Here is a 14,627-nt window from a genome sequence, read left to right as displayed (position 1 = left end):
GACATTTCAGGTCGGGATCCTTCTTCAGACATGACCTAAAACGTCACCTCGCCATATTCTCCAGAGTTGCTGCCTGCACATTGTATACTCGCATTTTTGTAAACCCGCATCTGCAATTTGGTGCTTTTACAAGTATGCTAGCATTGATTGAAAGTTAGTTATCAGACAGCAGACATCTCTAAAATATGCAGTTTGGTCACTGTAAATTGCCCCCAGTGCAGATACATGGTAAACTTGAATGGATGTAACTAGATGAGTGCCCCAATGATCAGCACATGGGCCTGAATTATTTACTATTTAGTTTAATTTCCCGGAGGAGGAGATGAGTGTAATTTGTCCAAATTTGCTGATAACACAAAAATACCCGGGAGGCCATGTTGCAGCAGGATATTGATAGGTTGACTGAATGGACAAAATTCGGTAAATTAAGTTCATGTGGAAAAGTGCGAGGTCATGCACTTCTGAAAGTTGTACCTACAGGCAGACTTACCAAAATGAACAGAGAGTACAAAAAGATCAAAGTGTTCTTGTGCATCAATTGCTTGTGTTCTTGTGCATCAATTGTCAAAAGCGAACAAGCAACTGCAATGAGTAAAGTCAAGTGACTCACTGGACTTTATTGCAAGGTGGTTGTGGTTTGGAAATTAGTATGTACTGTCATAATTGTACAGGTGTCAATGAGGCCACACCTAGAGAATTGTGGCCAGAAGTGGAGGGGAGTTGAAGCCTATGAAGCATAAGATAATGAGTCTTATCACAACATTTCAGCCTTATGAGTCCACGCCAATCAAAACATCCTTTTTACACTGATCCTACTCTGATCTATTTTATTTTCCCCACATTCTCAACTCCTTCCAGATGCTATCACTTGACTCTACTAGAAGCAATTTACAGTGGTTAATAAGCCTACCAACCCACACATCTTTTGGACCTAGGAGGAAAATGGAGGAAGCCCATGTGGTCAGAGGGACAGTTTGATTTCCACACAGACAGTGCCAAGGGTCAGGTCTGAACGCTGGTAATAAGGGCTGTGAAGCAGCTGTTCTACTGGCTGCACTGATGTGTTGCCCAAATGAATGACAGAGCAGGAGAGGGGCCAGGGGACATCTTTTTTCCCCCTTGTGTTCTTGTTTACTTACTGCTCATAACAGTATGGGCTTCAGCTGCTGAGCAGTACAAATTAGTTTTCTTGAGGTTTTCCACCAAAGACTTTGAACTTTATTGATTCTGATTTCATTAATGAAGCAGCAATACTTGAATATTATACAAATTAAATACTCCATTAAATACCTGCAATTTTGAAAAATAATGAAACAATGGACTCAATCTACTAAACAAAGTACCGAATTATAATTTCAAAGTGAAAGCTCACTGAAGAAGGTTCCCAAACCAAAACAGCACCTATCTATGTTCTTCAGTGATGCTGTCTGACCCACTGACGTAGTCCAGCACTTTGTAGCTGATTAAGTCTAACCAATTCTGATATTAATATGGTCCTGAAAGTCAGTATACTAGCTAAGTGCAATTAGACCACTGGGAGGATTTAGGAGATTATAAAATCCATATATTAGGATTATGAATGAAAACATTATCACGTATCAATTGAAACTGAGATCACCACTAAACCATTTGAAGCAGGCTTTGAAGTCTGCATGCTCTAGCTCTGTGGTAGGTATGCCATCAAGTAACTGAATCATCCTACCACAACCAGAGAGCAGTGCTGAACTACTATCTACCTCTGGTGACCTTCGGAATTTCCTTGATTGGACATTGCTGCCGTTACTTTGCTGGCATTACCTTGCACTAAACGTTATTCTGTAAACGTTATTCTATACACTGTAAATGGCTCGATCGTAATCTTGTATTGTCTTTCTGATGACTGGATTGCATGTAACAAAAGCTTTTCACTGTACCTCAGTGCACGTGACAATAAACTAAACTGAACCGAACTGTGGCACAGACAATAACAATCAAATAACCTTAAATTAATAAGTCTAATTTATGGACACATTTGGTTTACTTGGATCAGAGCACACAGCAATGGACCACTTTGTAAAACATATCTATAATATGCAGTAAAATGATTCATTTGAACTGTTAATTATCACAAAATATGGAGTTTTTGTATTTCATTCCAGTATTCGGCTCAAGAATTTAAGATCTAGCAAAGCGTGTATAATCTCAAAGGTTAAATGCATTTATTATTAAACATTCCAGGTCATCTTGGATTTATGGTTTACCTCCATTGTTTTAGGTCGAGGTGCAGGTACCCACCCTGCCTGCCAGAGTACAGCGTGTAATCATGGGATGAAAGGGACATTTATTTTCAGTAACCGCTCTATGCATTGTCTTGTGACATTATTACATTACTCATCAATTAAACATTGAAAAAAATAGCTGCTTGAAACGTACCAAGAGTATTCTCGATAAATAAAAACAGAAGAATGTAGCAATCTTACGCATAAATGTGTGACACATTAAAGGGCAAACTTGATATCCCTGCATGTCCTGTGGTGGCACGCTGCTGCGACCCGAATCCGGTGGATGGTGACACCGGGAGCTCGCGGGTTCCCAGTGGGAGACCGCTTTGCGGAGCACCGGCAACGGCAACTTCTCCCGCCCGAATTGTGGGGTTGAAAGTGACCTGGAGCGGGGCCTTACATCGCCCGGCGTGGCTTAAACAGCCGCGGGACTTGCTAGCGCCCGCCGGGGGCTCCAACATCAAGACCCGGAGCAGGGCCTCACATCGCCCGGCGCGGCTTAGGATGGCTGCGGGACTTGCTAGCACCCGCCGGGGGCTTTGACTTTGACATCGGGAGAAGAATGGAGAGTAGGGGAGGGACAAGATTTTGCCTTCCATCACAGTGAGGAGGAGGTTCACTGTGATGGATGTTTGTGTGGATTGTGTTGGTGTGTGTCTTGGTTCTTTTCTTGTTGTATGACTGCAGAAACCAAATTTCGTTTGAACTTCATGTGAGGTTCGAATGACAAATAAACGGTATTGTATTGTTCTACTTCCTATCCTCAACTTTAGATACTAACACCAACAATTTTACTGAGAGCGTAAGAAAGGGCCATTAGCAGTGTGAAGAATGAGCTCTGCGTAATTTTTAATTCAGCTTTGTCAACCAGCATAATCATCTGTATTAAATGCATCTCTACATTTATGATTTACAGACTCAAAAACAATTGAGAAAGCTTCAAATTTTACAATATATTATTGTAGGATACAGGATGAAACTTTCTAGTCTGGCAACTTTCAAACGTAACTATGATAACATCAGAATGACAGAAATTGCCTCCTGATCATCAATAGCTTCATGTTCCTGGGCGTGCATATCTCTGAAGATATGTCCTGTGCCCAATCACAAAATAAGCTCATCAATGCCTCTACTTCCAGAGACGATAGGGGAGATTTGGTGTGTCGACAAATGCTCCATTGAACTGCTACAGGTGTATGGTGGAAAACATACTGACTGCTTGCATCATGGTCTGGTTAGGCAACTCAAATGCCCATGAACAAAGATAACAGCGAGTGGTTGACACTGTCCAGTCCATCACTGATACTGACCACCCCACCATAGAAGGGATCAACAGGCGCAGCCTCAAAATGGCAGCCAATATCAAAGATCCATACCTGAAAACTGTGACCACCAATTTAAAATACGTTTTTTCCCCCAACAACTTTCAGGCTCCTGAACACTACACAAAATTAACCTCAACAAGTATGAACTTCTAAAAACTTTCTTGGTTGCACTAAGGACTTCGTTTTTTTTCTTCCTCTAATATTATGGTTATGAATTTAATTAACCTTTCTAAAACATTACATTATCTGTGTATATTGCATTTACAGGCATGCTAAGCTGCTGCAAGTAAGAATTTAACTGTTGGAAAACCTCAATGAAACACTCTTGACTGGGCAAGATAATTGCTCTGAGTATAGACATTCCCCAGGTTACAAAAGAGTTCCATGAACTGTCTGTAACCCAAAGTTTGCACAAGTCAAAACTATCAGGCAAGATCAATGTTGGCTAAAATTTCATAGTTGCACTGGTAGGTTAAATTAGCTGGAGATTAGCATAGATCTTAGTTCAATCTTACTTTAAATTAATTAATTAGTACAGATCTGCAAAACATGCCGGTCCTTTCTCACAGAAAGTGACAACACAAGTAGCCAGAATGTTAAAGATGACGAATGATATGCTTGCTTTTGACAAGTCACGGCATTGAGTATATGAGTCAGGAAGTCATATCCCTCCCAACATCTCTTCTTTCCTTAGTTGAGCACTTTAACTGAATATTTGGCCATCTGTTCTATTATCTCCTCATGCAGTGCATTGCATTTTATGCATTTCTTTGGTTTGCAAAAAGGTTTCTGTCTGAATACGGTCCGAAGATCGCTGCTTCAAAATCATTACTGTTGGTCATTATTGACATGCTGCAGTCATTTTCAAAGATGATAATGTGGAAAAGGCAGAAGTATTTCTCTAGCAGGTTTTTTATCATTTGCTATCATACCAACTACATTTTATACCATTTCCCTACTTCCCAATTTGTCCTCATCCACCCACATTGAAGCTGCAGACAAGGAAACTCCACATCTCCTCTACTTTCTCGCAAGGCTAAGGAAATTCAGTATGTATCCAATGACTCTTACCAATTTTGGCAGATGGACCAAACAAAACGTCCTATAGGAATGCATTACAAGTTGGCAATTGCAACTGCTCTGCCCAAGACTGCAAGAAATTGCAGAGTTGTGAATGCAGCCAGTCCATCACATAAACTAGCCTCTCCCCGATCGACTCCACCTACATTTCACACAGCCTTGGGAAATCAGCCAACGTAATCAAGCACTTGTCACTCTCCAATCATTACCTCTCTCCCACTTGTCAGAAGATACAAAAGCTTGAAAGCACATGCCATCAGATTCAATAACATCTTATTCCACATTGTTATCACACTCTTGAACAGACCGCTCATATGCCAAGGATGAATTCCTGATGTTCCAATTTACCTAATTGCAGCCATTGCATTTTTTTAATCTACACTTTCTCTGAGCTGCAATATTACATTCTGCACTCTGTTTATTTCCTCCTTTGCAATACCTCATGCACTCATGCATGGTATGAATTGCCTTGATAATACATTATCGGTGAACATGATGATTAAAGAAAAACTGTCATGATTTACCAAATCCAAGAGACCCTCGTTTATAAATATTTTAAAGAGTTATGATGCAAAAGCGAAGTAAAACATTTTAAAAAATTCAGGAATGTAATTACAATTGACATTTGTGGACCCTTAACAGTAAAACATCCTCAAGAAAACAAGTGAAAACCCAAGCACAAAGTTACATTAATTCTTGATTACATACAGGAGACTGCAGGTATGTCAAAGAGGACTCTCTCTAACTTCTACAGGTGCACAGTAGAGAGCATGCTGACTGGATGCATCGTAGCTTGGTTCGGAAACTTGAACGCCCTGGAGCGGAAAAGACTACAAAAAGTAGTCAACACTGCCCAGTCCATCATCGGTTCCATCGAGGGGATCTATCACAGTCGCTGCCTCAAAAAGGCTGGCAGCATCATCAAGGACCCACACCATCCTGGCCACACACTCATCTCCCCGCTACCTTCAGGTAGAAGGTACAGGAGCCTGTAGACTGCAACGTCCAGGTTCAGAAATAGCTGCTTCCCCACAGCCATCAGGCTATTAAACCCGGCTCGGACAAAACTCTGAACATTAATAGCCCATTATCTGATTATTTGCACTTTATCAGTTTATTTATTCATGTGTGTATATACTTATATAATGGTATATGGACACACTGATCTGTTCTGTATTCGTGCCTACTATGAGGGGGGATCTTATAGAAACTTACAAAATTCTTAAGGGGTTGGACAGGCTAGAAGCAGGAAGATTGTTCCCGATGTTGGGGAACTCCAGAACAAGGGGTCAATAGTTTAAGGATAAGGGGGAAATCTTTTAGGACCGAGATGAGGAAAACATTTTTCACACAGAGAGTGGTGAATCTCTGGAATTCTCTGCCACAGAAGGTAGTTGAGGCCAGTTCATTGGCTATATTTGAGAGGGAGTTAGATGTGGCCCTTGTGGCTAGAGGGATCAGGGGGTATGGAGAGAAGGCAGGTACAGGATACTGAGTTGGATGATCAGCCATGATCATATTGAATGGCGGTGCAGGCTCGAAGGGCCGAATGGTCTACTCCTGCACCTATTTTCTATGTTTCTATGTCTATGTTTCTATGTTCTGGTGTGCTAAAGCAAAGCAAGAATTTCATAGTCCTATCAGAGACACATGACAATAAATTCTTGAATCTTGAATCTTGAAATGCTGGAATCTCGAGCTAAATGAGACTACTGGAGGAAAGTTAAGCAGCATCAAAACACCCCGACCTGAAACTTTGTCTGTCCGTTTTCTTCCACAGATGAGCAAGACCTGTTGAGTTCCTCCAACAGTCAGCTTTTTGCTTGATTTAAAAAACATTGTTGATGAAATAAATTACAATATTAAAGCAGAACACTCAGCTCAATTAATGCAAAGTTGTATGCATAAAGCCAAAGAATACCATATGTATTCAAAAAAGAATCCAGTATTTTAAATGAAGGGTCCCAACCCGAAATATATCATCTATCCATGTTCTCCAGCAATGCTGCCTGACCCACTGAGTTACTCCAGTACTTTGTGTCTTTTTTTCTATTTATAAGTGGTGCAGGTATTGGCATTTAAAACAAAATCAGTACATCAAGCGTTCACGGATGAATGCGCAGACGGTAAAAGAACATTGAGCAGAAGACTTGCATTAAGTAATCTTGATCACAAAGTCCTACAAAAGCTGGGAGGATACAATGAACTGCATGGGCACTTGCTGAGCTCCTTGTTTTGTGCATTAGTACACACTGCAACATAATAAACATTAAAACTCATCAGGCTTTCGACCAGATTAGAATCACATAGATTTGTTTCCCATTGTGTATATACACGCCAAATCAATTCTGGTACTGGGCCACCGACAATCACTTTGTCTCCCAACTTGTATCAGTCATCGCATCTCCAAACTGCAGGCTGTGCATAACAACGCAGGGTAATGCTGACACATTTAAACATCGAGAGAAAGAGGCACTCACTCCCTAGGTTCCCACAAGGTAATTCCATGAATATATGTGTACGAATTCGTTGGCTGCGCCACATCCCAAAAGATCAACGTCCAGATTAACCGGCCGCAGTGGTGGGGAGTGCAAATAACTCTTAACACTGTCGTGTCTGGGATTTGCACCGAGGGACGGCGGTGGGAGGTGCAAGGGCGACGTCGGATGTGGCCCAGACGCCGGTACCTGGGGAAGGGGCTCCGCCGCCGTGACCACTGCCCTTTCAAAGCCAGCCTACTAGCGCGGGCCGAAGAGGGGGCCCCCGCAACTGTTGCGATCCCCCCCATCGCATCGCGGCCCAGCCCAGCCCAGCCACGCCTCAATCGGGCAGCGGCAGTGGCAAGGGAGCCGGCTCGGCGGCTGGGCTGGGCCAGGCCCGGGTGGCGGGCCCGCCCACGACACGCACTCTTTCAACAGGCAACAGGTGAAAGTCTACTCACGGTCCTGTTCCTGCACGGGGGAAGACTCGGCGGTCGGCTCGGCCATGGTGCGGCACGACGTGGTCAGGGAGCGGCGGGGAGGCAATCCTGACTCAGACTTTTCATCCACGGAAGCCCGGCGGCCATATTGCTACGGGAGAGCGGGGCCTCCGCGCATGCGCCGAGCGCCGCAGCTACGTCGCTACCTGGAGAGATGAGCAGTGAGATAAAGTGAGTCTGTGAGAGAAAGTGTGTTGAGAAACTGGCTGAGAGTGAGTGCTAGAATGATCGAGTGTGACTGAGTGAGAGCAACCGACTGGGTGTTGAGAAACTGGCTGAGGATGAGTGAGAGTGGAGCAGAATGAATGAGAGAGTAATTGAGCGAGTGTGTGAGATGCTGACAGAGAGTGGGAGATTGCCTGAGTAAGAAACTAAGTGCACGAGGGAGTGAGAAAATGGCTGAAATGCTTCGAGAGACTGGCAATGTCACACACAGCCTCCGAGACAGCCTTGATCCGCTGCAGTTTGCCGACCACTACAACAGGTCCACAGCAGACACCATGTCCCTGTCCCTAAATTCATCTCTGGAACACCTAGGCAATAAGGACACCTACATTGCACTTCAATGTTTTGACTTTGCCTTCAACACCATAATCCCATCTAAACTCATCTCCAAACTCCTAGACCGAGGAGTCACAATCAGTGAGGATAGGTGACAGCGCATCCTCCACGATAAATCTCACTGCCAGACCTCTCGGTCCGCCACTGTACTCCCATCTGTGCAGCCAAATTAAGCTCTAACTCCATCTTCAAGTTTGTAGATGACACCACTGTGGTGGGCCAGGTCATGGACAATGACCAGATGGAATACAGGAAGATGATGGAGAACTTAGTAACATGGTATCAGAATAACAACCTGCCTTTAATGTCAGTAAGATGAAGAAGCTGATTATTGACTTCATGAAACATGATGGAGTGCATCCAATTATTATCAATAGCGTCAAAGTGGAAATGGTTGAGAGCTTCAAGTTCTTTGGCATTAATATTACCAAGAGTCAAGAGAGTTTATTGTCATGTGTCCCAGATAGGATATTGAAATTCTTGCTTGCTGCTGCATAACAGAATATAGTGGGCATAAATACAGAACAGATCAGTGTGTTTATATACCATATAATATACATATATACACACATAAATAAACAGATAAAGTGCAATAGGCTGTTATAGTTCAGAGTTTGTTTGAAGTTGTGTTTAATAGTCTGATGGCTGTGGGGAAGAAGCTGTTCCTGAACCTGGATGTTGCAGATTTCAGGCTCCTGTACCTTCTACCCGATGGCAGCGGAGAGATGAGTGTGTGGCCAGGGTGGTGTGGGTCCTTGATGATGTTGGCAGCCTTTTTGAGGCAGCGACTGCGATAGATCCCTTCGATGGTGGGGAGGTCAGAGCTGATGATGGACTGGGCAGTGTTTACATCTTTTTGCCTTTTCCGCTCCTGGACACTCAAGTTGCGTCAAACTCCAGCCAGTTGGTCCGCACATGTTTTTAAACACGCCCGGGTATACACAATACAACTATACAATTTATTGTCATTTGAGCCTCAGAGACTCAAACGAAATTCTGTTTCCACAGCCATACAAACAAAGACAATTCCTAGACATAGACACAATTTAATTCACACAAACATCCATCACAGTGGACCCACTGTGATGGAAGGCAAAGTCTTTTCTCTCCCCTGTTCTCCATGTCTTTCCCGATATCCAAGCCCCAGGCGGGCGATGATAAGTCCCACGGCCATTTTAGGCCGTGCCGGGCGATTTACGGCCCCGCTCCCGGTCTAAATATCACAAAGTTGGAAGCCCCGGCGGGCGCTGGAATGTCCTACGGCCATGAAGCCGCGCCGGGCGATGTACGTCCCCGCTCCGGGTCGTTCCAACCCCGCGACACGGGCTGGAAAAGTCGCGTTGCGGGAGCTCCGGGAAGTGGTCTCTCCACCCGGACCCGCGAGCTCCCGATGTCCCAGTCCACCGGACCTGCGGCTGCGTTGCTGGAGCCTCCGAGCCCCAGGAGGCGAGTCGCAGCAGCGAGTCACCACCGCTCCCCTCGCTCCGGGGCCGGCCAGCCCCACGATGTTGAGTAGTCCGCAGCTCCGCAGTCTCCCGAGCCCCCGGGTTGTTCAGGTTGGAGGCCGCTCCACGATGCTAGGCCCCAACGACAACGGAGACCCGACAGGGAAAAGGTCGGGTCTCCCGGACAGGGAAGAGATTTTAAACGGTTTCCCCCTCCCCCGCCCCCCACATAATTACATTTAAAACTAGTATTAAAAAAAACACCAACACTACATTTAACAAGACAAAAAATAAAAAAAGACAGACAGGCTGTAGGGGCCACTGCAACGGGTGAGTCGCGCCGCCAACACTGTATACCATCAGGTCCAGGCGCTTTCCGAAAAGGCCAAAAGGATCTTCTGACGTCGGTGACTGACCGAGATACCACCACGGCGAATATGGCCTCGGGAAGGCACATCAGTGTTCTCCCTATCAAAGCGTGCGTGAAACGCATTGAGCTCGTCAGGGAGTGATGCTTCGCTGGCATTTGAGCTGCCTCCTGATTTTGCCTTGTAGGAGGTGATGGCATTCAAGCCCCGCCACAGTTGCCGAACAGCCATCTCATCCTCCAGCTTGGAGCAGAAGACCCTTTTGGCCTTTTTGATGGCCTTACCAAGGTCGCATCTGGACTTCTAGTAGACCTCTGCATCGCCATTGTTCATCCAAGGCTTCTGGTTAGGAATCATTCAGAAGGTTTTTGTTGGGATACAGTCCTCCACACATTTATTTATGAAGTCTGTAGCAACTGTGGCATATTCATTCAGTCTTGGAGTTGTTCCTCTGCCCCTCCGCACCCCCCCCCCCCTTCCTTTAAATTGCTGCCTGTAGGAAGAAGCAGCACCGCAATATGGTCGGATTGACCAAATTGAGGGCGAAGGATAGAATGATAGGCATCCTTGATGGTCGTGAAGCAGTAGTCGAGGGTGTTTGGTCCTCTAGTGCTGCAGGAGACATGTTGGTGAAAGTTAGGGAGTGATTTCTTAAGGTTGGCTTTGTTGAAATCCCCATCTATGGTGGTAAATGACTCAGGGTAAGCTGCCTGGTGCTTGTTGACCACGGCGTGCAGCTCCCCCAGTGCCAGATGAACATCTGCCTGGGGAGGGATGTAGACACGGTCAGGATGATGGAGGTGGATTCCCTCGGTAGGTAGAAGGGACGGCACTTCACAGCTAGGTGTTCCAGGTGTGGAGAGCAGGAGTTGGATAGGACTGCCATGTCTGAGCACCACACAGGGGTTGGCCAGGAGGCAGACGGCCCCCTCCTCTCCGTTACGTGCTACACCTCAGTGCATTGGATTGCGCAGAAGTGGAGTATCATGCTCCGCTCTATGATCTTTGCTGATGTGATAGATGAGCTATATCACACATATTGTTCAACACGGATCACACCAAAGATCCTTAGCTCTGCTAAGAGCTATAGGATCTTTGCTCCGCTCTATAATCTTTGCTCTCGTCCACCCTTTCCCCTCCCATCCCTCCCGCCTCTTCCATCCGACCTGCCTCTCCCAGGGCTCGCTTCCTCTCCGTTTCCTCGCGGACCAACCCAAAGATCTTAGAGCAAGACCAACCCGCAGCTAGCTGCACGTCAGGCGAGGGCCCGAGGCTGCCGACCGGGCCTGTGCCGGCACCATGCGCGGCCTCGTCGCTGTCCTGCCCGCTCTCTCGCTCCTGCTGTTGGAGCCGGCGGAGGCTTTCGTAGGTGCGTGACCGAGAATGGTCGTGGTGTCCTGGCAACATGGGATCAGGATCGGGTCGTCCCTAGCAACGTGGGGTTGGGGGTCGTTCCTGGCAACGCGGGTTGGGGTCCCGGGGGTGAGGCCCTAGGAAGGGATGTCGCCGCAATAGCGGGAGTACAGCGAATGCTCACAGAGTTGAAGGCATTGCCTCAAAGAAGAGATTCACGACACTTTAACTACGTTTAGAAGAATGAGAGGTGATTGTAAGTGCCATGACAGGGTAGATGGAAAATGCTGGAAACGGGTCACGTGACAGAATTCGTAGGAAAAGAGAAAAACAATCGAAGTTTCAAGTTAGAGACTTCATCAGAAGTATGAAGGATGGAAAGGAAGTTCGTTTTAGATTGGAGAGAAAGTGGAGTTGGCATGGAGAGAACATATGTGCAGAAGAAATTTACCAATAATTTGTCTGGGTTGAACTGAGAAGCATTTTTTTTTAAATTTCAAAAATAAACTTCATTCAGAGTAAAAAATATACACAATACAGGGACAGCTCCTTCGGACATTCTTAGCGTCTATATATTAATTAGTGCTGTATTCGGTAGTGCTCACAATTTTCCTTAAACTAAGTCCCCATCCCCCTCTTGTGGCCCCATGGAGGGATATCCCTTCCCTTGTTTGAAGGGAAGGGATATTACCCCAGACCCTGCCTCTTTTTTTCTAATGGCAGGGGTATCAAAACAAGATTCCCTAGGTCTCAGGTAAGATCTGAAGGTTAAGTATGCAAGGAGTTATTGCTATCTGAAGAGCTGCATTGATATCCTGCCAGAGGAGATGGTGGAATTGTAGTTACTACATTTAGGAGACATTTAAATTTAAATAGGCAGAGCATAGGACACAATGCTAATGTGAGCGATAGATGGGAAAAGGTTTGCATGGAGATGGGCCAAAGTGCCTTGTTATAATGCTGCATTAGGGTCTCGACCCAAAACATCACCCATTCCTTCTCTCCAGAGATGCTGCCTGTCCTACTGAGTTACGGCAGTCTATCTTCAGTTTAAACTAGCATCTGCAGTTTAACAGGACATGTCTGTGATAAAGTGAGCCAGTTGACTTAACGTGGCAGTTAAGTAGTAGTTAAAATCAAAGCGTTTTAATGTTACGTCAAGTCAAGTTTATTCGTCACATACACATACGAGATGTGCAGTGAAATTTGTTGCTATTCGGTAAGGATATGGAGCTAATAAAATGAATTATAAAATGAGAGAGGGGGAGAGAGAGAGAGAGGGGGAGAGACAGAGAGCGAAATGCAACAGTGCGTCATGCCATGCGTTCAGAATGTTCAGGAAATTAAGTGTGCGCGTCTCATGCACGAAAGCTGTCGGGAGCTCTATGGAATTCAGGGTAGCAGCCTGCCGTGTCACACACACTAACCACTCCCCCTCTAACCACCCCCTCCCTCTAACCACCTCTCCCCCCCACCCCTCTCTCTTCAGTTCATTTTACTCAAAGTATTCAAAAGCAAATCTCCAACCAGTATGTGGCTTTGTCAAACAGGTTTTCTAAGATATATTTGTTTGTCAGCATGGCTTTCTGAGATATCTGTATAATAAAAGTGTAGTGAGACTCACACACATATTATGCAGATATCGTAAAACACTTTGACAAACAGTGTGGAGAAAGAGGGTGTAACTTTCTGTGTTGCTTTGATTCCTTTTATTGAAGGTTTTGAGCTGTGTAGAGTGCGGACTCTGAGAAGGCCTTGCAGTTAAGGCAGCATGTGTCTTAGTTTACAACTGAGTATAGCTTATACATTCCACAGTATCAAACACCTACTTTCAGTCATGTATACCAGGTTGCTCTCCCGTTCCTAATCCAGGGCACTTGGGACTACTACCTTGGTTCCACCGCTGGGCAGGGCACCGCTGAGTTAATCTCCAATGGCGCCCTGCCCAGAACAAAGCAGAGCTATCCAGCGCCCTGATGAGGTCCCAACCCGTCTAACTAACTTTGACAGAGACTTCAACCAATATAAACTTAATTAATATTACAATTGCTTTAAATAATCTTTAAAAATCAAACAATAAAAAAAACAATGAAACTCCATTAGAGAACCAATGTAATTAAAAGATTTAAATAAATAAAGCAAATTAACTTCTTGCCATTTGATCTACATGTCGTGGGATTCCCTGAAGGGGTTAGTATTCATTCACCAGGACTGGTTGGTGTTGGAATTGGAGAGAGTGATTCCCAGTGATTCCACTTAGAACAGAAGGGCAGGTGCGCCAGCATGTGTCACTCTGCTTGTTCTGATTTATAGTAGGTCCACATCACTCCAGGACACTTGAGCAGCGGCTGAACATTGGTGCTTCATTTCAGAATTGCTGGCTGCAACCAATTTGGGTCAGCCCTGTGCTAAAATACTCGGTCGTCTTTGTTCAAAATTATATCTTTATTAAATTTATGTCACGTGCATTACTTCTGCATCCAAAGTAATTTTAGGAATTGTGTTCATTGAATGACATTTTGTTGTTTCAGTCTGCTCCTTGGTGGCTGCCTATTGAAAGAGCTTTTTGGAGGCAGGTGAGGTTTGATAATCTTGAACAATGAAAGACAAGATTTTTCCTGTTTAAAATCTATTGCATTCTTTTGAGAGCTGTATATTTATTGAAGCAATGTAACAGAGCTAACGAATGTTGATACCTGTTACTTGAGAAGAAATAATAATCATAGAGCATGAAACCAGGCCCTTCGGCCCTACCCATCCCTGTCGACCCAGATGCTCCATTTTAGCCAAGAGTTCATAGTGTTTAATTGTCATATGTAATAACAATGGAACAATAACATTATTTCTTGCAACAATATAACGAGTCAGTAAATGCAATACACACAGATAATATATAATAAATTAGGAAATATAAATTAATAACCGATACTAGTGCAAAGAAAATGCACATTTCTTTGTGCAACTAAAGACACTCTGCTTTAATCGTTGAGGTTAGTGTTTAGTGTTCAAAAACGTAATGCTTGTAGTGAAGAAGCTATTGCTGAACATGTTCACTGTTTCAGACTCTTATACCTTCCTCCTAATGGCAGGATTGAAATGAGAGTGTGGGTCTATAATGATATTGGTTGCCTTTTTGAGGCTTGCCTCGTATAGATTCTTTCAATTTTGGGGTCAGAACATCTGACGGACCAGGCAGTGTCTAACACTATTGACCAAATCCCATTTGCCCATATCTCTCTCAATCCTTCCAATCC

At 44.7% G+C, this 14,627-nt stretch overlaps 2 protein-coding genes across 6 annotated transcripts in view; one reads left to right on the top strand and one right to left on the bottom strand.

The window, feature by feature from the left end:
• rabep1 (rabaptin, RAB GTPase binding effector protein 1) overlaps nucleotides 1–7,778 on the bottom strand; it is a 73,713-nt gene extending 65,935 nt beyond the window's left edge. For 3 of the 5 annotated variants that reach the window (XM_033046421.1, XM_033046423.1, XM_033046422.1), the window contains exon 1: nucleotides 7,147–7,772. In XM_033046421.1, the coding sequence (XP_032902312.1) occupies nucleotides 7,147–7,210 (64 nt within the window). In that variant the 5' untranslated portion in view covers nucleotides 7,211–7,772. Of the gene's footprint in view, nucleotides 1–7,146 lie in introns of all 5 variants that reach the window. The other 2 variants (XM_033046425.1, XM_033046426.1) reach the window with 2 other exon arrangements.
• A 3,392-nt stretch (nucleotides 7,779–11,170) lies between these two features.
• The window catches only part of LOC116989156 (probable protein S-acyltransferase 6), a 116,500-nt gene continuing 113,043 nt past the window's right edge, over nucleotides 11,171–14,627 (top strand). The window contains exon 1 of the mRNA XM_033046382.1: nucleotides 11,171–11,389. The gene's annotated coding sequence lies outside the window, so the exon portion shown is untranslated. The remainder of the gene's footprint in view (nucleotides 11,390–14,627) is intronic.

This window comes from Amblyraja radiata, chromosome 28 (assembly GCF_010909765.2).
Source record: "Amblyraja radiata isolate CabotCenter1 chromosome 28, sAmbRad1.1.pri, whole genome shotgun sequence".
NCBI lineage: Eukaryota > Metazoa > Chordata > Chondrichthyes > Rajiformes > Rajidae > Amblyraja > Amblyraja radiata.
This window is presented reverse-complemented; position numbering and strand designations above follow the sequence as displayed.